The sequence below is a fragment of the Lepisma saccharinum genome, chromosome 14 (assembly GCF_977018435.1).
Source record: "Lepisma saccharinum chromosome 14, izLepSacc3.1, whole genome shotgun sequence".
In the NCBI taxonomy this organism is placed as follows: domain Eukaryota; kingdom Metazoa; phylum Arthropoda; class Insecta; order Zygentoma; family Lepismatidae; genus Lepisma; species Lepisma saccharinum.
In genome coordinates, this window is record NC_139242.1 from 69,230,224 (window position 1) to 69,251,787 (window position 21,564).

General features: G+C 36.0%; 1 protein-coding gene across 1 annotated transcript in view; it reads right to left on the reverse strand.

Moving 5' to 3' along the window:
- Positions 1 to 6,414: 6,414 nt before the first annotated feature.
- Positions 6,415 to 21,564, reverse strand: part of LOC145998995 (lysosomal alpha-glucosidase-like) — a 53,126-nt gene continuing 37,976 nt past the window's right edge. The window contains exons 13-18 of the mRNA XM_083135848.1: positions 19,817 to 19,965; positions 19,069 to 19,153; positions 18,463 to 18,644; positions 10,653 to 10,741; positions 8,357 to 8,553; positions 6,415 to 7,866 (exon numbers count right to left, since the gene is read on the reverse strand). Of these exons, the coding sequence (XP_082991974.1) occupies positions 7,804 to 7,866; positions 8,357 to 8,553; positions 10,653 to 10,741; positions 18,463 to 18,644; positions 19,069 to 19,153; positions 19,817 to 19,965 (765 nt within the window). The 3' untranslated portion in view covers positions 6,415 to 7,803. The remainder of the gene's footprint in view (positions 7,867 to 8,356; positions 8,554 to 10,652; positions 10,742 to 18,462; positions 18,645 to 19,068; positions 19,154 to 19,816; positions 19,966 to 21,564) is intronic.

Below are 21,564 nucleotides of genomic sequence, written 5' to 3' on the forward strand. Positions count from 1 at the left end.
CCACAGCCTGGAAGTTGAGAAACAATGGCCTAGTGCATAGTGGTCATAAAACTGAGACAGAAACTGATTGGCCACAAATGGCAAAAAATCCATTAGAAAAATCTGGTTTTCTATCAGGAAAAAATTGTTTGTCCACGTTTATGTTCCGACAAGCTAATTGGGGTGCAATTTAAACTGTGGCCCAAACCACTGTGCCTCCATTGAGGATTGAACTTGGAACACCTTGATTATACAAGGTGACAACATTACTTTAAGCCATTGGGGATGCTCATTTATATATAAAGGGTGTCCCAATAAAAGGGACGGATTTAATATGCTGAAGAAAATACTGTATCTTTACAAAACAGCAAATATTTTTACATCATTACAACGGGTAAATGTTCCGATTTAAGAATGAAAGATTTTTTGGACTCGCAATAACACTGTCACGCACAATAACGATGTTCTCAACAGACCAGCTACATTGAGAGGGCGGTGTTTTAATGTCTGCTGTCGAACCTGTTTCCTCAAATTTCTTGATCCTCAAATTTCTTGATCAACTTGCGAACTTACTCTCACTATGTGCAGGTTCACGTCCAAGGATTGCACAAAGGTTCCTAACAGTCTCTGCATAACACTTGCCATTCTTGTAATGAGTTTTCACTAGGGATGGGTTGATATGAAATTTTGGCTGATACTGATAAAGTACCGATATAAAATTTAGCGATACCGATAACCGATATTCTACCAATCCGATATAAAGTTAGAAATGGTCCTTGAAGAACCTGAAATGTTCATTGATCTCCTTAATAAATGTGTGTTTCGAGGTGACTGCAGTGCAAAATAAGTTGAATATTTAGACAATTACTTTTTTAGAAAGTAGGGCATCGAGATTATCCATAAAAATTACAAGAAAATGGCAGAATTTTAAATTATAAGATATTTATCGATATATCAGATCGGTAAAATAATCAGCAATTTTACCGATAAACTGATATGCCTATATCGGCCAATACCGATAGACTACCGATTAATCAGTCCCATCCCTAGTTCCCATCAAAACTCAATATTCATTTGTGTAACCCTCCATGTCAACTAAGCTGCAACAATCACTGGTAAAGCTATTGTTAGAACATGTTGCGTAAATCAAATTTGGCATCCTTAAATCAGAGCATTTTCCTGTTGTAATGATGTAAAAATATTTGTCATTCTTCCTTAAAAAAGTGTTCTATTCAGCATATTAAATCAGTCACTTTTATTGGGAGGGAAAGTGGTGAAATGTGGGAGAGAGCAATCGCCCCTCTCGCCAAGCAGCAGCTCAATATCTGGAATAGAAGATTAGATATTATTTATGGAACCTTACTTTCTGACTTCCTCTCATATTATGGTTTTCGAATCATGTTTCTAGTGCAGATTTTGGCTTATTACAAAAAATATTAAAATCTACATGAACCTAAAATTAAGGTAAATATAGAGAAAAGATACACAATTGGTGAACGAATGGAATATATATTTATCATTCATTATACAGCCAGAAAAATAGCTTGGAAGGAAAATGTTCATACAAGTTCATACAAAAAACATACAATGAAAACTACTAGCTAACACAATTTTTTCTACTCACACAATCTAACTAATATGGACTCAAGCAAAAATACCTAAAAGTAGCAGTTTTCACTGCCACAACATATATGACACAATGTACAATATATAAAGAACAATATATCAGTATATTGTACTCCAGTGCAGAACTTGTGCTGTCAATTTGTGCAAGTTATCGGAAGCATCTCTGAACAGATTATTTCAAAAAATAAATAAATACATACAATAATGATTTGGACACAGTATGATATCTTGTCAGATATATTTGACTAGGACAATAGACAATCAACTTTGGCACTTCCATACAAATGCTGAGAAGACTAGCAAAATAGTATGAATTTGTATAATTGTACATTTGAAAAAGGCATGGATTCATAAGATTGAGAAGATTTTTTTAAAGTGGACAAAGTTAATGGTGAATGAAGTTTCATTGCAAGATGGATATACAGACCACAACGTCACATCAGGTTTCAACCAAGAGAGGCACTTTGTCATTTTAAAGATAATTTATAGGGAAAACAATTCCACATACTGAAGATTAGAAAGCACTTCCTTTCTTGTTAAATGATACCACCTAAATGTCACGCAATAAAACAAAATAAACATATTCTAGACACACTCAGTCACAGATTGCAACTTGGAAGCTTGCAGCAAAAGGTGTACTTCAACCTGTTCCAAAAATCATAGTGACTCTATAGCAAAATGAACTGTCTTTGTGAACTTCATGAAAAAAGTTCTTATGCCCCTATAGGATCATAGTGTTCTGTTTATGGGCAGATGACATGTGACAGCAAGTTTTTCTTTTGGCACAAGTTAAGTGCAATGTTCATTCTAAATCCAAAAAAATAAGAGCAGTTACAGGTAAAAATTCTTGCACACTCGTTTCAGATATCCTTACTCCAATTGGGTCATATTTTGCAAACTTGTGCATTCATAATTTCATCCATTTCTTCCTGTCATTTCCATCATTCACATACCCTGATGAACGAGAAAGAAACATTCTGTTTGTACAAATGTTTCACAAATACTACTTGAACATCTAACGAGAATAGAAAGGCTTTTTGCCATTTTGTGAAGAAGAAAATTTGCTACTAAATAGAAACATCAGCATAGTCCTGCAAGCAGATGGATTCATCAATAACAGGAATGACGACCTATTAAAAATCTCCACAGAAAAAACTGCTTCCTATTCAACAAAGTAGAAACCTTATGGGTTGGTATATTCTGACCAAACATTATGAAACTGACACCATTCACAAGAGGACTTTAAGAATAGCCACTTATTATAACCAGTTCAAATGTTAAACACAAGAGTTTTGAAATCCATCTCTTGATACATAACGGTTAGGTTCTCTACTCTGACTCTGCCAGCAAAAAATATTGAGATAATGACAGCAGCTTTCATTAATTGAGATTACATTGATATCCAATGACAAATACCCCTCTAGGCTCAATCCCGCAACTTTTACCACCCACATATATCAACAAATGGGCCCAAGAGCTTTTATGTGGACACACACATGTGTGTGTATATATATATATTTATATAGCAAAACACAATAAAAGGTCAACCATCAGTTGATTGTTCTCATACATCTTAAAAATATATATATATTCATGAAAAATATATTTCAAAAGTAGATATTATCATATATACGTATATATACATACATATACAATTGGAAGGTTTCTCAGGCATTTTTTTTCTTATCAGAGCAAATTTCATGCCAGGAAAAATAACACACTCAATACATACAAAAAAAAAATATCTCACAACATACAACTTGAGCATAAACCAGAATCACAAATTATTTCTTCCTAGCATTAAAGGAACACATCAAAACATCATGAAATATTGCTTGTACAACACAAAAATTACTCACTAAACTACCGCAGTGCTACAGAAATGAATTAACCAACCAGATGACAAAACTAGAGTTGCTGGTGAGGATGTGAAAGAATCCGATTTCCAACATGTGAATATCAGCCAAAATGGCATATTGGGATCACTAAAACCAAGAAATTTAAAATGATTCTGATACTCAATATCTTACTTGTGAAATTCTGGTCATAGGGGACAATGATATAAGTGTTGGCTTAATTTACTACAGTAGAGTACATTGTTTTTGCATTCTATTAAAAGTGATAAACCAAAAATATGTGCAGGCCCTTAGATACAATTGTTCCAGGGGGGTTGGGGGGGGGGGCTCACAGATTATCGGTGGCTTTGTAAACCAAGTCCATTTTTCAAAAGTTTAACAGTGTTAAATGAAGGTAAATTATGTGTGTGGGGGGATCATTAAGTTACATAAAATTTAGAAATATACAAAAACTACATTTTTCTATATCTTTTAAATCATTGCTTGAAGTGTTAATTGACTGCCACTGAAATCATCCCTTACTACACACTCCATACTACTTTTGATGATACAGATATTTATATCATACAAGAATAAATGCACAATATTCAATTATAGGGCCTACACATTCCACCCCCGGCCGAAGCAATGAAACTCCCCTTCATTCCCAAAACTTAGGATCTGTTGACCTTTGACACAGATTCGGAGGGAATTTGCATGATGACATCAAAGTCACAGATTTCTGTCTAAAAGAAGGTCGCAATAGAGGTAGCAAAGGTACAGATAAAGAATATAATAGCTGCTGTTCATGTTATGTGAATTTATCAGCCCTCCCTGGCCCCTGCCTGGCTACGAGCCTGTATATGTGGCTTCGGTGCTTTTTTTTCTTGTAATAATTTCAAAACTTAGCACCTGTGTAAAATATTCAAGGGTATTTATAATGCACAAAGAGAATATCTGGCAGCACTTTTCTGTTAAATCAATCTTGTATATCAGAATCAGTTAAATATCAGAACCGGAATCTGTCTCAAAAATTGTCGACAAGTACATCGAAATCGGTAAACTTCCTGCTTCATCACCTCACCAGTTACTGCTACCAAATTCTAAGCCTCTTACAATTAGCAATGAACCAATAAAGGACTGCATGCATACTGGCACAAAGAACTTAAAATTTGAGCACACAATAACCTTTGAAATAGCCTATATGATATAAACATAAATACAACATCTCTTGATAACATAGCGTAAAGTGAGTGCAAATATTTATGAATACCATGGTTATGAGTGCTATAAATAATGATTTTCAATCACTTCAATCTTTCTTTGTATTTCTTTCCAAAAACTCTTCCAGTACAAGAAATTTTATAATAGGAGACGAACTTGAGTGTATCAAAATGCAATTGAGATCAATATTCAGTATTGATAGAACTATATTACAAAGAAAGCAGAAAGCACAAGGGTACAGTAAACGTTACTGCCATGTAAGGGAAAGCAGAGCAAGAAACATTGGTGTGAAAATGAAGGCAGCAGAAAAAAGAAAAGAGTTCACACTAGAAGATTTCCGTTCAATCCTGTCTAAAGAGCTAAAACGTGTGATGCTTAGTAGTCCTACTGTAGTTTTGATGATTACATGAAACTGTATTCTTAACACAATAGGTTGATTACTTCTTTAAAGGAGTAGTGTACCATCTAGTACTTTGTACAAGTAAAGTAATTTTGGCACGTGCAGGTTACTTCATGCATACCTCAACTGCACTTTGTTTTTTTACAATTTGAGGTAAATCACCAAATTTTTTATGATCTCTAAATAAAAATAAGTCTACAATTGTAGTACTTTAGCCAATAAATTTTTACTAAGCCATAGGTAAAGTTAAGTCCCATCATACGATAAAACATGCACACAACATAGGAATACTTATGTTCCATTTGTTATTCTGGCACACATCTCTTTTACACAATATTTCAAAAGTATTGAATTACCTAACAATGACTGATACTGAAATATTGTGTGAAAAAAGTCTGTATGCACCAGAAATAAAATGAAATGCTCAAAGATGAAAACCTCAACAAGCAGAAGCAATAACTACAGAGCATTCCCTGACATTCGCTACGAGACTCGGCGGCAAGCGGCCCGGCATCAGCACTTGTCTTTCACGGTGAACGGGTCCGCGACAGTCACTTATATTAAACCTCGTAAAAAGTTTAGAGTAACAGGGTCAGTTCTGAATAAAAGTGGAAAGAAAAATGGGGAAGTAAAGTATACAAAAACAATCCGCACACAATCCGTGATTTAAAAGAGAGTATTGTACGAAAAATCAGGAGAATTACAGTAGACGAACTTGCACGTGTAAATGCCAATTTCCTTCGGAGATGCCAGGAATGTGTTGCAGCAGAGGGACATCATTTTCAACACCTTCTGTAGTCAAGGTTAGTACACAATATGAAAACTGTAATTTTAATAGCCGACTCTAGCGACTGTTGCTGACCCGTTCACCGGGAAAGACAAGTGCTGATGCCGGCCAGCTTGTCGCCGAGTCTCGTAGCGAATATCAGGGAATGCTCTGTATATGTGAAGCTCAAAGATCAAAACCTCAACAAGCAGAAGCAATACTAAACAGCTAAAACAGAAAAAATTCACATCTAGCCTGCATTTAAAGAACCACATGTTCTGACATACTGTTAATTGCCATTATGCAAAATACCATGTTATAGCTGCTACAGAACATGAGCAAAATGTGTTCTGGCAATATGAAAAAATTGTGGCCACTTCAACTGACAACCACAACATGATGCAAGACAAGTTTCAACCTGTTGAAGGTATTGTTTTAGGTTAGCTTAGGCTGGTTTGGGTAAGGATAGGTGTACACAAATTAGGTAAGGTTAGGTTAACAGTGGACTAAACTAACCTAATATAACTCTTCAAGCGGTTGAAACTAGTCTCGCAATCACCTTATGCTTGTTAAGGGAAGCAATTTCAAATATCACAGAATGCATTGTGGTTCTAAAGCAGCCACCAGAAGTCATGTCTGTTTCTCTAAAGTTACAATGCTTTCTGCTAATTTTCATCCACTAATTGATTATTTTCAAACTTTAAGTCTAACATATCCATATTTGTTTTATTCCATTAAATATTACTATGTTGCATGTATTGATGACAATATGGGTAAGATGCATTAAACATCTTCCTTTGTTGTCCATAATAGAAACTGTGCATTACAAATACTAGCACCTCCCCCCTCTTCCAAAACAAATAACACCCCTTTCAGTTACAGAAACTAGACAGTATGTAAGAGAGTTTAAAGAGCTATTAATACTATTCCACTTTACATCTGTATTAGTAAGATAAATGCATTTATTTTTACTTCTCTGAAGAACAAGCAAGAGTTCTCAATCATAAACATCTGTTCATAAAATTTATGACACTTAGCACTCCTAACATGGTTGTGATGAAAAATATAAATATTTCGTAAACAAGTAACCATTCGTTACTGATCCAGTAAGTTTCTGTATATTTATATATAACACATGAGCAATTATATGACAGATATCACAAAAATTTCAAGAATTGTTTCCGCTATTGTTGATGTAGATGGTATATTTACCATTCTTTTATCATGAAAACATATTTTTTTTTCAATTCAAATGGAACTTGATTATGTTACTCAGTAATATCATGCTTTACTGAATTTACTAAAGTTATACTACATACATAACAATTAACACTGATTGTTGTTAAAGTTACTGGACAGGATTGGTATAGAGTAAGAGTCTTGGAAAATAACGTCTCTGCATATGAGAACAATTTAAACGTATAATATATTTTTTGGCAAATGATCAGTTTACTTAATATCTAAAAATTTACAAGATTATCTCTCATGCAGATTACTTTGGAAAATTTCAATACTATTCATAATAAATATTACTGCTGCTATATTTGTAGCCAAGTGAATACTAAGATGCTGTGCAGTGTGTGCAAGTGGGAGGCTTTATGCATTCTTGACCTCAGCATAAAAAATAGAAAGACAACACAACCACATCAATTCTTGCAGCAATGAACATACAAGTCTTCAAGCAGTTAAAGTGAAATAGGCTTGTATTGATAACCAATGGATAAAAAGATCTGAAGATATTATAATGACTATTTGTGAGCACTATACACTACAAGAATTGATATGCTAGCGTGAACGAAGTTTCGCATTTGCAAATGCAGCAACCCTCTGTACTGCAAGGAATGAAATAATGCAGATAATAAATGTACACGTTTCACCTGCTTCATTTCTAAAACTGGAGAGTTGGTTCCTCATTGAGTGTAGTCCCAAAGTTCTTACCAACTTAGACTAACTTTTCAGTATGGTTGTGTCTTCTATGTCCACTTGACAGTGAATGGATTTCTGAGGTTCACATTCAGATTCTCCAATTTCAGAGACTGTGAAAAAGGAAATTAACTATCATTTTATGGTAAATATACAGTGTGTTTCAATACAACACCACCTAACAAGTAATTAATTTCAAGAATCTCCTGTGTGGAATAAACTGACAATTTTTTCTATTTTTTTAAAACCTCAATGAAGGATGCTTCACAATACCTAAAACGCAGTGTGAATCTCTCTCACAGTTTTCATGTTATAAACGATCAAAGGACTTGTAAAACAGACTGTAGATGTTTTACTAACCACTTTGTTGAAGCAATGGCCAAAAGATTTCTCTCTTGAATGCAATAAGCTACTTCCATGGCATTAGGAACTTATGCTCAAACCTGGGTTGCAACTAAAAAAGGTTGACCTCAAACAGTAAAAAGCCAAAATTTTCACAAAAGAAAATCCATCTGTTTTTCGAACTCTAGCCATATGTAACAGATTTCAGAAACCTCTTGCAAATTTTTAAAGTTAAATCATGAAATGGTGAAAATGACTTACCTTACGGATAACATCGTAATCAAATGGTGTGGGCAGATCATTGAGAAGTACCTGAGTGACGGCAGGCTCCACTCCCAGCACCGTCACTCTCGCAAGCTGCAAGTCCTCGTGGAAGCCCCACCATTCACAATGCCCACTCAGCTTGTTTTCCTTCAAGGTGAAATTCACCAAAGTGTAGTGCTTGTCTTCCCATGTATCTAAGAAAGAAGGACCATTAACATTTGCAATTACACAAGGAACTAGAAGCTGTCCACACTAGTGACAAGATAAAAATTCAGCAAAATAGCTGCACTTCCCATTAAATTACTTCTTTTATTTTAAAGCATATTCCATGACATTTACATGAAACAGATTAATTGGAATGGTATTGGTCAATATAGGCAAATCAGCAAATTGGTTTATCAGTAAAATTTCCAATAATAACCTTGGTGCAACACCCATGAGGGCCAGGGCCTACCTACTGACTGCCGGGCAAGACTGACGTGTGGTCAACATGATGAACCCCCAGTTGTTGTAGGTTTCTGTGACCAGTTTATGCTACTCTTTCATAGATCCCCAATATCTTCACAATGGTGGGTGGCCACTGGTCCCGTATATAGGCTGAAATCTCAGGAGAAAAGTTGTAACAACTCGAACCTGCATGCATCCTGTAGCCAGAGCCCTAAGTCTGAAGTCTTAGACTGCACAGTACAGGTGCGGGACAAAATTGCCAATAATTTTACCATTTTTAGTGCAAAATTCTGCCGTTCTTTTTATTATTTTCATGAATATAAATGTATAATTCATGTACCTTGTTCCTGTAACATAAATGCCTAAATATGCAGTTCCCTCTTCTAACAAAGATTTTAGACTGAAGCAACAAGCACATGTCACTTGGAAACTGACCATCAGAAATAAATGTAACCTTCCAAACTGAAGCAATATGACAAGCTGCAAGTGTTGCTTGTTATATGTCACTCCGATTGGGCTCTTTCCTCAATACCCTGCATTGTGCCACCTCGGTTTGAAAGCTCCCCCACGGGAAAATCCATTGCAGTTAATTACTTACAAAAGCAAATAAACTATTTATGTTCTTCAACGAACATATTTGTAGTTTTATATTGGTACTCATTGGTACATGCACAATATATGTCCATTTGCTATAATTTAAAATTTGACAATGTTGAGGTGTTGTAATTACCATCATGCAATGTTAACTGTCTAGTTAGAAATAGTAACATAAGTTGATCACAAATTAATACCCAATTTCAGGGAGGGGGGGGGGCACCGTGAAGTGGTTGGTTAGTGCACCAGATTTGTAGTGAAATCACTGGTCTGTCATAAGTCTGATCCCCACCAGCAGCAAAAAGAAATTTCTTCACCTCAAGATGATACAAAATATGCTCTCTCGAAATGTAGTGTTAGAATGAGTATAGTTAACACATTTCGGCCCAACTCTGGGAGGAGCATTTAAACGACCAGTCAAAGCATTTTCCGAATCCAAACTTACCTAAAAAAAAAAAAAGAAATGGCCGCCATCTTGAATTTTCGAGTTTTCCAAAATGGCACCCTGAAGGATGCAAATGATGCTTTTTCGTTGACTTTTTCAACCCAGTGGATAGGAACCTAACCTCTTCAAGGTTTTCTGCTGATGTTCCCTACCAATGATCCTCCATTGGTCCTCCAAAGATCCGAACATGTTGGGCCCCCTTGGAGCCCTTGGCAATTTGGCACCCTGGACATGTTCTTGGAAACAGCATCAGACCTCCCCCCAAAGTCACATGGTTCACCCCTTTTTGTTTGCCAATCAACATCACCCCTTTTTGTTTGCCAATCAACATGGGGGAAAAAATGAAAAAAATAAAAATGAAAAAAAAATGGGCACAGCAGCCAAATGACCTTAAGTCGTTTACGGGCGGAAATGTGTTAAAAGCGCTAGATAATGGATAAAGTCCAATTAACATTGCATACTAATGTAGAACATTGTCAATAACATTCAGAGAATTATTGCTAGTAGCCTGACCCTGTGGCTGAGTGGTTATCACATCGTGCTGCGATGCCAAGGGTCCCGGGTTCGAATCCCGGTTGGGCTTGGTTGTTTGTGAATGTCCATTCATCTATTTCATCATTTCATCACTCATCCCCATCTTCGCAAATTAGCCACGAGGCACAAAACGCGAAGTAAAATAAACTAAATCAATCAATCAATTATTGCTAGTATTATCATTGGAAATCAGTAAAAGCATCAGTTTGAAGCAGTTATCTGCCTGTTCCTATTTTTAATTATTGGCAAAGAAAGTAAACAATAAATACTTACTTAGAGTATCTCCATCGTCCCAGTACAGGCAGCCACTGGCCTCTCCATCTTCATCCTGTGCCACCAACAACTCAAATTTGTTCTTTCGGCTGCAAAGAGAAATCAAGGTTTTCAAGCATAACAAAATCTCAACATCATCCAAACAGAAGATAAACAACATTCAGGACACATTCACCACCGGACTTGAACCCAGGTACCCTTGATTACAAGGATACTGCATTAGTCACAACACTGAGCAAAGGCAAAATAAATTTGTTCCAACGGGAGAGAAATGCAGGTCTAAGGGGTTGAGGTACAGTTTTGATTGTGGGGAAACATTTGTTTCAATTCCATAGCGCTTGCAAGCACAGTGGAACCATGAGTTTACATTTCCTCACTTTATACATTCAGTCTTGATGCTCCGAACATACTACAATGATACAAAATTTGCCTCGATTTTACATCTTCCTGCATTTTAAGTCTTCTCAGCTTGGTTTCCTGAATTATTTTCCTGTAGTTTACGGTTATTACAAGCATAAGAAAACAGTTTTTCTTTGTGACGTTTCAGGAGAACACACGCTCCTTTCATCAGACATTTATTTTCATTTTGACTAAAGATACAGTTATAACAATGGTTAGTAATTTTATAACTTTAATATAGCAAAAGAAAATGGCTTTCACACTAACAGAATAAACAAAATCAAAAAACAAGTCGCAAGAAAACTAAAGGAAAAGAGAAATACAGACAAAGATGAAAAATCTGTTGAAAAGAAATTTGTGTGCATTCCATTCCACAAGGGATTCTCACTAAATTGCAAAAATTTTTAGAAGTTTTAATTTCAAAATTGTTTTTAAATCACCAAGAAGTTTGGAATGTACATTTAATGAATTCAAAATGAGAAACTCTCTACCAGATGTGGAAACCACAGGAATATATAATATAAGTTGTTCATGTTCAAAGGATTATGTGGGACAAACAGCAAGGAAAATGGCAATGGCACGAACACGATTTGGACATTATAAATCTAAACCCAAGAACAGGTTTGTCAAGTCATATCATCGAAGAGAAGCATTTGATTAAAAAGAGAAGGGTTTTAAAAAGATTGATGGGAAACAGAGTTGAATGTCTGGGAAGTTTCGTTCATTGCAGAATAACACTGGAATAAATTAAATAATGAAAATGGTAACATAGATCCAGTATGGAGTTTTCTTTTTCACAAATGGAGTAAGCCACCATCTTTAAAATTTAATGTAACAGAAAACATCAAGAGACTTTGTGAAAACAATGATGAATTTGAATTACCTGATGATATTTGGGATTCATAATTAAAAAAAAAAAATCAGAAATAAAAATAAAACAGACTGCTTTTTTCACAGTTAAGTTGCTATATTACAACAATGTAACATTGACAACATCCATTATATAACAGATTCTTTTTGTTTAAAAAAATTACTAACCATTGTTATAACTGTATCTTTAGTCAAAACGAAAATAAATGTCTGATGAAAGGAGCGTGTGTTCTCCTGAAACGTCACTAAGAAAAACTGTTTTCTTATGCTTGTAATAACCGTAAACTACAGGAAAATAATTCTATCATGCAAGCAATGCGTACATACAAGAAAAACTAATATTGGTTTCCTGAAAAACGTAAAACCGAGGTTCCATTGTATTTGAAAAAAAGAACAGGTTATGTCATGGAATTTTCTTATTAGTGAGTCCTTAAGTTTCTTATTAATCTAGATAATGCTTATTAGAAATATTGTTAATAAATGGTTTCAATTTAGGAAAATATTTGGACCTAAAAGGGATGAGGAGACAGGTGAGTGGAGAAGGTTACATAATTTAGAACTACATAATTTGTATTCATGTCCAGATATTATTAGAATAATTAAATCAAGAAGACTTAGGTGGGCAGGCCATGTGGCACGAATGGGAGATGAAATTGGAGTTTACAGGATTCTTGTTGGGAAACCTGATGGTAAGAGATCTGTAGGAAGGGACAACGTTGAGATGGACGTAAAGGAAATCAGTAGGGATGGAAAAGAGTATATAGATCTTGTTCAAGATAGGGACAGATGGAAGACCTGTGTTGATGCAGCCATGAACCTTCAGGTTAAAGAAGGCTAGAGAGTTAGTTAGTTAAATGGTTTCAACTCCCATGTACTTCTTACAAAGCATCAAAATGCTCTTCAACTTAAATTTCTTACTACAGCTAAGCTGATGTAACGGGTTTGGTATTGAAAAGTATTGTTGAGTGGATTTCATTTGCCGTTACTGCTAATACTTTCCCGACAGTTTAGTCTTTCGTACGAAAATGCTGATTGTCTCTTAACAGAAGTTTGAAAGTTCGAAAGCTCTTTCCCAACTCTACCGACACTATACTGAATGCAACTCCAACTGGAGGTTGACCTTGATGGCTATTTATGGCTTTTCTGTCTGTAATCATTTTCAGGGGTGTGTGGTCTGATGGATGTCAACAAGTTCAAATGTGAAGTAAAACCTGAAGGGATCACATCGCTCTCCCGAAGCAACGTAGCCAAGCATACTTCTGTTTTTGCCAGTTGTCTTTATGACTGTGTGTCCGCCTGCCTTCCAACCTGTGGGTGGTCCTTCCGGAAACTTAATCGTTCAGGACCGTGTGCGCAATTATACCATTAACCCCCACTGATTTCTGGTGCTGACAATACTGTTGACCGAGAAGACTCTTTCTCACCTTATTGGCAATATGTGGCGTACCCAACGCTTATTAGTTTCGTCCCACGAACAACTGATCGCTGATTCACTGTTTCCCAGCCGTCAGTTGGAGTTGCGTTCAGTATAGAGAAGCATACTTGAAGTAAAAGATGCAAAGCCCATGGTAGTTCTCTAGTAGAAAAATTTTATCCACACAAAAGATCAGTTCAAAAGCAGATTTATTTCACTTGTCACCTTCTTCACTAAATCTCTCTTTGATCCAGAAGAAAAGACTTACTAGATTTTCTGGAACCAAAGTCTTTAATCTGAAACTTTCGTACTGGCACGACACAAGTGGGTAGGGGAGTACTTTGAAGGGGATAATGTTCATATTGAACAAAATAACCAATAAAAGATTTTGTAGCAACAGTCCGGTTCTTTTCTAGCCACACCTCGTATATATAGAGGCAACAGCAAATTCGTGTCATCATAAATAATGCAAAAACTAACTACAAAAAGTATTGCCACAAAATTAAGTTAAGGAAAACAATCTATATATAGACTGCCGCAAATAAACATTCCATATCAGGTAAGGTCAAAGGTAAGGTTCCCCCTGCATGCAGCACCATGCCTTTAAGGAACATTTAGGGAATGTGGGGGGTAAGCCCCCCACACCCACACTACATATTCTCCATATTGGCCATTGTGGAGGTGATGTGATCAGCACCATGCTCTGGCCACCTTTACCCCCCAGTACACATTCATTTGAGGCTGTGTGAGCCCCAGAGCCACTTTATGCAGGGACTATGCCAGTAAAATTCAGACCTCGGAACACCCATCCCACGAATCGAACCCAGGTCTCCAGCATGGCAGTCAGACACCCTACCAACTAGACCACTGCGGCTCTAATTCAATATTGCAAAAAAATATTTTTCAGGAACTGAAAGAGCATCATCAACAATGGATTTTTTGATAGCCAGTAGCCCACACCCACTAATAATAGCACAAAAAAGTGGTCTATAAAAATGAATTGCCGCAATACAAGAACAGTTTAATTTTGAAATACCGTCTATATATAGACACTCTGCAAAAAAGGCTCAATTTTAGTGTCTATATATAGATCCGCAACCACTTGAACTTCAAGTTTCGGTTAATCAAATGAAAGTTTCAACTTTTCCTAACACAAGCATAATCTTCAACCTGTCCTATTCCCACTGATGTGTTTTTCTACATTATCGGAAGTTTGATATTCCGAAGAGAACAAGTAAAATAATACTCCCATAAGCATAATGATAAGTTTTCTCCACCTCTACAGCCATCCAGGACACAGCCCTCTCATTCCTCAGCTTGGCACAGGAAAAGGTTGTTGGGGGAGAAGCAGTTTTGGGTTCTCACGACTGGCTGGACATGAAATCTGTCCCTCATGCCCATAAGCTGTTTGAATTTTTTAAAATTGTTTAATACCACTTTTATGGGAACTTTTGTGCAAAAATAGTACTAGTCGTGTTTTGCTTTTTGTGTTACCTGCTATGTTGGTTTATATTTGTAATGTTGTCTTGCTGCAGGTGTGACATATTTTTCCTCAGTTGCGAAATTGAGAGAAACACACTGTATAAATTACAAACTTGTTGGCAACACACCAGAAATGTTAGGTAGTAGGATCGTTGTATAAAAACTTTTTTTTTGTGGAAGCAATCATGACGTACAACTTACAACTTGTTTGGCGAGATGTAGGAATAGTCAAGTGACAAAAATATTGTACATAAACTTTTTATTAGGCAAGTCAGTTGGTGGATGATGGCATATTCTCAAGTTGGTTTGATGCATGTGGTACACTTTTTCTTTCATGAGGCACTTAAGATGTCTCGCATGTTCTACAAACTAATAAGAGCATTGAATGTTTTTTTTTGAAAATATTAATGAAATTGTGTCGTGTAGTACAAGACTGAAAGGTAAAATCCTGAGTAAGGAAACCACTCTTCTTGATCTGAAAGCAGAATAACAAAGAAAAGTAGGCAGTTGTATGATGAAGCCGATACCTTGACACATCAAGCCATACTCGGAATCAACCAATTCGTTCCAACGAGGATGGTGGCAGTGTCTACCGAAATTAATAGAAAATAATGAAAAATAGCTGCGCGGAAAACGTGAGTACCTTAATTATCTATTACCGCGTCTCTCATTCCCATAATATGAAAAGCTGATGTTTAACCTTTAGTGGACGGATAGTAAAGGTGACGTACCAACATGTGTATTCTGCTCAGGACGGTTGGTATACCTGCCTTGCCAGAGCACGTGGCAGCAATTAGCATGCCATTTCTTCAAAACTGCACATGATATTTCATTTCAGACTTCTTTGTTCATTTATATACATATAAAGGTGTGGCATGCCATGCTCAAATCACAAAACAATACTATATCCTTTGTTACTATTATTAACAAGCGGGGTTTTAAAATGGTGACTTTTTCTTACCTCAACATACCGGGTGATACGTTTGGGTATGGATAACATAAAATGGATGTGAAATTTTTTTGGTCAAATGTAATTATCTGAAATATTGTATACAAAAGACTGAAAGGTGGGATTTTTTTATTTTTATACACTAACAGTTTGGTACAGTTTTCAGTTTTCTACATGGGCCCCTCCATTGCGAACTCTGCACAACTCATAACGGTGATTAAATTCATTCCACGTCTGGAGTAACATCTCTGGGATGATTCTGTTGAAAGCCTTTGTGATTTTGAGTTTCAAATCATCAATGTCTGTTCAAACTTCATTGTTGCCAACACACTACAACAAAACTCCCATGTTTCACGCACGAAAACACAAACATGAAAATTTTTCTACTATCACATTTACGTTTCTATTAATGTTTTATTTTATCCATACCCAAATGGATAATATTACATGATAGATTTTATAAATGGACCATTTACTCTTCAATCACAACTTTTTGCTTATATATTTTGCTTATATATTTTACTTTTACATGTAATAATCAAAACAAAATAACATGTTCACAATGTGCGATAATTAGGGGTCCAGCAGTAAAAAAAAAATTACGGTTTTCTAAACTTTGCACATTTTACTTTTTTTCTTGTCAATATTGTGAGTGGTGGGATTGGGGCTTTATATATACAGTCCGGCCAAGGGAGACGAAACCCTCTGGGATGGACTATTCCAAACGCGAGAGGGGAAGCAGGTAGAAGCACGCTGTAAACAATGCTGCGGTATTTCGTTTGAATGCGTTCGCTTGTTTAGTTTATTTTCGCTTGCTGTGTTGTGTTCGCGATTTGTGAATTGTGATGGCTCTTTCACCTGGTAACAAACCGTTTCGAAGTGGAACTAAAACAATTCTGCAGAACGTAATTGATTTTTGTGACAGAGAAGCAGAAAACGGTGAAGTTTTGGTTCCTGTTACTCACTCTTCGAAACGGGCAAGTCAGATTGCTGGTGTGTCATTGTCGGCAATAAAGAAGATTCGTCGTGAAGCAGGCAAACAAGAGGTTCCCGAATTTAGTTCTCCCAAAAAACGACGAAAGAAGGATATTCTGGAGACAACAGGAATAGATGAATTCAATTGCGACATAATTAGGCGTACGGTGCATGACTTCTATGTCCGAGAAAGAAAGGTTCCGTCCTTAAACAAATTGCTGCCAGTTTTAAAGGACAAAATCAACTTTACCTGGAAAAAAGAGACGCTAAGAAAAATTCTGCATAAAATCGGTTTTAAATGGAAACGATGCCAAAATAAGAGGAAAGTCTTGATTGAGCGGGATGATATCGTTTTAAAGAGGATCCAATTTCTGAGAAACATAAAACGATTCCGAGAAGAAAGAAGACCTCTTGTCTACATCGATGAAACTTGGGTCGACAGTAACCTGACGTTTGGTAAATGCTGGCAATCAGATGAAATGATGGAATTCTACAAACGGGAAACGCTTCACGCAGAGTCATTGTTTTGTGTGCGGGCGGGCTGATGGGATTTATACCTAACACCAATCTCGTGTACAAGGCAAACACGACCGCAGGAGATTATCATGGGCAGATGAACGCTAATATTTACGAGAAATGGGCAAAAGAAAAACTCATCCCAAATTTACCACAAAATGCCGTCGTTATAATAGACAATGCTCCATATCATTCCGTTCAGATTAATAAGACGCCAAATTCAAGCAGCACCAAAAAAACAATCACAGACTGGCTTGCTACGAATAACATCCCCCATTCACCTGATTCCCTTAAAGTTGAGCTGATGGAACTCGTGAAATTACACGCTCCGAAAGTGAAAACATTTCGATTTGATACCATGTTATCAGAGCATGGATTTACTACACTTCGGCTTCCACCATACCACTGTGATATAAATGCTATAGAATATGTGTGGGCAGAAATAAAAAGATACGTCCGCAATATTAACCCCACAGGTGACATAAATATGGAAAAACAGAAGATGCCATACGCAGCATATCAGTTGAAAAATGGCGCAAATGCTGCGAACATGTAATTAAACTTGAAACCAGCTACCGGGAGAAGGACGTAATTATAGAAGAAGTGTGTGAACCAATCCACATTTTATTGAATGACAGTGAAAGTGAAAGTGACTGCAGTTCGACAGCTGATTCTAACATTGATGAGGACACTTTTTAGAGGTATGCCAAATTCCTTACAGATATTTTCCTACATTTTCTTTAATTTGCGATATTTATAGTGCTTAGATATTATTAGTGAATACTATCCTGATTAATGACACATTAGGTTGTTCTATTATAGCCTACTATTTGTCAAGGAGACCAGTTTAATTGAATTATCTCAAATAAAGTTACTGGTTTACATACAATGTAAACTTCTAATGTGAAGCTATGAATACTTCCCAGATATATTCCGTTTGCTGGTGTAGTATACGGTTAGCTTTTATTTCATTCTGAAGCCTTCCACTATACGTGAACGTCTCTACTTATTTTGCCGACGATATTATTGCGCTTGAAACTTCATTGTTGTTTCCGCAGCAGACGATTTTCCCGCAGCCCGCTTCTTGCGCCGAACATACTTTCTGCCGTCACCCCTATTTTGCCACTGAACACGTCCAGTTGGCGCATGCGCACTTCCGTCCATGGTCTCAGCTAACGTAGCCAGACAGTATTTGATTAACTCACCTGTCTGTTGTGGTAGCATTTGGTTCTTGCAGGGGAAGAACATTCCCACCCCTCACAAGCAAGGGGATTGTGTGCAAGGGTGCTGACAAGGTGTGCTTCTCTCCTTTCTTGTAAAGGGGTCTCAGCGAATGGTAATCATACCACACAGCTTGAGGCAGGTATGTTTCCACTTCAGTCTTCCCCTGGATATGAGAGTAAAAAGCATGGAATGATTTGATGGCACCAGAGTAAAGTTGCATATGTTTTTTAACATTACAATATTACAAAGTAGGAATTGTAGCTTTCCTGATTTAGACAAGTGTTCTTGGGTTACTAGCCAAGTTAATTTGATGTTAACCTGGTTTGTAACCCGAGAACACTTGTTCAAATGTTACAAAGGTTAGGTCATCAATGGCCAAAATTATAATTTAACGGTTTTCTAGTAACTGTGTAGTGACAAAGTTAGAGCTGTTAACGGATGAAAGGTCACAATTTCATCAAACAATTATTTTGTTGATATGATGAGGAAATATAAGGAGGACCATCATATCAGAGCCTTTTTAATGACATGCTTAAGAACACCAAAGAACATAATGCAACATGCATGAATAAAACAGTACACGTTACCTCCTCAAGCACTGGAACTATGAGAAGACCTGATCCCCACAAAAACTGCTCATCCAAGCCATAGGTGTTGTTATCATTTGGGAATCTAGAAGACAAGAAACACAAGCACATAAATAAGTGACACAACATAACTTTCTCTGTCAATATGACAAACATATCCCCTGGGGGATAGAAAAATTGATTTTACTAAGAAGCTCAGTGTGGCACCAGTCTAACAAGTTGTATAGACTGAGAGTCTGAAACCCAAATCAAGCCCAACTTGTAATGGTACACACAGGAAGTCAAAAGATATAAATTCAACACTTGTTAATATTGACAGCAAGGAAAAAGCAACAAATAAGATTGAAAAGATATTATGAGTAAGATTAAAAAAGTCTAACTGACAGAAGAACTGCTTTGGTAGTATGAGTTCACTTAATATGTTTATAAATTTCACGTAAGGAACACCACATTATTAATACTAATTGTAATCTTTAACGCTACACACTTTTGAATAATTAAGATTCTTGGTGCAATTAATATCAATATGAATCTACTTTCTTATTAAAAACTAAAACAAAGTCCGCTTTATGCTCACATAGGGTAATTTGGACTGGCCCTACAATTTATTAGGTGAGATCTGAAGCACTGTGCAATGTCTCCACCAGGATTAAGGCTGGAACACCTTGATTACAAAATAACATTCTAAACACTTTGTCATCAGGGAGGCCCTGAAACTATAAGTACCTGTAAAAGATGTAATACTTACTCAAAGAATAATGGCCTTGCAACAGTGTCTCCCAGAACATGTGCTTTCCAGAAAAGTGTGTACAAATAGGGAAGCAGACGGTAGCGAATGTACAAAGCATTCTTTGCGGCTCTGACAACATCCTTTCCCAAAGCTACTGGATCCTGGTCCTAGAAGAAAGAAAAGGGCTCAGCCACTTTGAAATGATACCCATACATATGTTGATAGCCTTAACGATTTCAATGTTTGAACATTGTTAACAATTAAAGAGTTAATATTAATATGCAAGCATTCCTTTGGAATACCACAGTTTTTCTTTAAAATATTTACCATGCATATGTGCAACATCAGCGAAATGAGGTATAAAATTATAAAATGGGAGAACTTATGGCTGCCTTCTACGAGAATGATTTTATTCTCACTGGAACATGCAAGACTCTCAGTGATAAATCATAAGCAACAAAATCTAAAAGTTATAAAATTTGATACAGGAAAGTTTGCTGATGAAAGAATTAAGAAAGATTACCAAATTAAACTGTCAAATAGATTTGATGTTTTGCAGGATTTAAATGATGATGAAAATATAAATGAAACAGACGTAAATAAGAAATGGGAGCACACATGTAATGCAATAGAATCAGCAGCTAAAGAAAGTATAGGATACCATAAACCGAGAAAAAGTAAGCCATGGTTTGATAATGAATGTCATAATCTAATAGAAATAAGAAATCAAGCTAGACTTAGGTGGTTAAATAACTCTGATGATACAAATCTAAACAATTATAATAGAATAAAGCGAGAAGTTAACCGCACGTTTAGAAGTAAAAAAAGAGATAACTTGAAAAGCAAAATTAACGAAATTGAAACAAACAGCAAAAATAAAAATATCAGAGATTTATATAAAGGTGTAAATGAGTTTAGAAAGGGGTGGCAACCTAAAGTAAACTTGATAAAAGATAAAGACGGTGATTTTCTAGCTGACCCAAGCGATATTCTAAATAGATGGAAGAACTACTTTAATGACCTTTTAAATGTCCATGTAGGAGATAAATCAGAAGTAAATGAAGTACACACAGCAGAACCTTTAGTTCCAGAACCTAACTTGACTGAAGTTAAAGATGCTATTAAAAGGCTAAAGAATAACAAAGCACCTGGCATTGATTTAATACCAGCTAAGTTAATTAAATATGGTGGAAATTCATTAATATGTCAAATTCATAAATTAATTTGTTTAATATGGAATAAAGAAGAAATCCCTCAACAGTGAAAAGAATCCATAATTGTTCCTGTGTTTAAAAAAGGTGATAAAATGAACTGCAATAATTACCGTGGAATTTCTCTACTCTCAACAACATACAAAATATTGTCTAACATTCTTTTAACAAGACTAACCCCATATGCTAATGAAATTATAGGTGATTATCAATGTGGATTTAAACGTAACAGATCAACTACAGATCAAATTTTTCACATCAGACAGACACTTCAAAAAAAGTGGGAATATAATCAAAATGTCCATCAGCTATTCATTGATTTCAAAAAAGCATATGATTCGGTCAAAAGAGATAAATTATATAATATATTAGTCAAGTTTGGAATACCTAAGAAGCTTGTTAGTATGATAAAAATATGCACCAGTGAAACAGAAAGTAAAATTTGTGTGGGTATTAATATGTCTGACAAATTTACAATTCATGATGGGTTAAAACAAGGAGATGCATTATCTCCATTGCTCTTTAATTTTGCCTTAGAATATGCTGTTAGGAAGG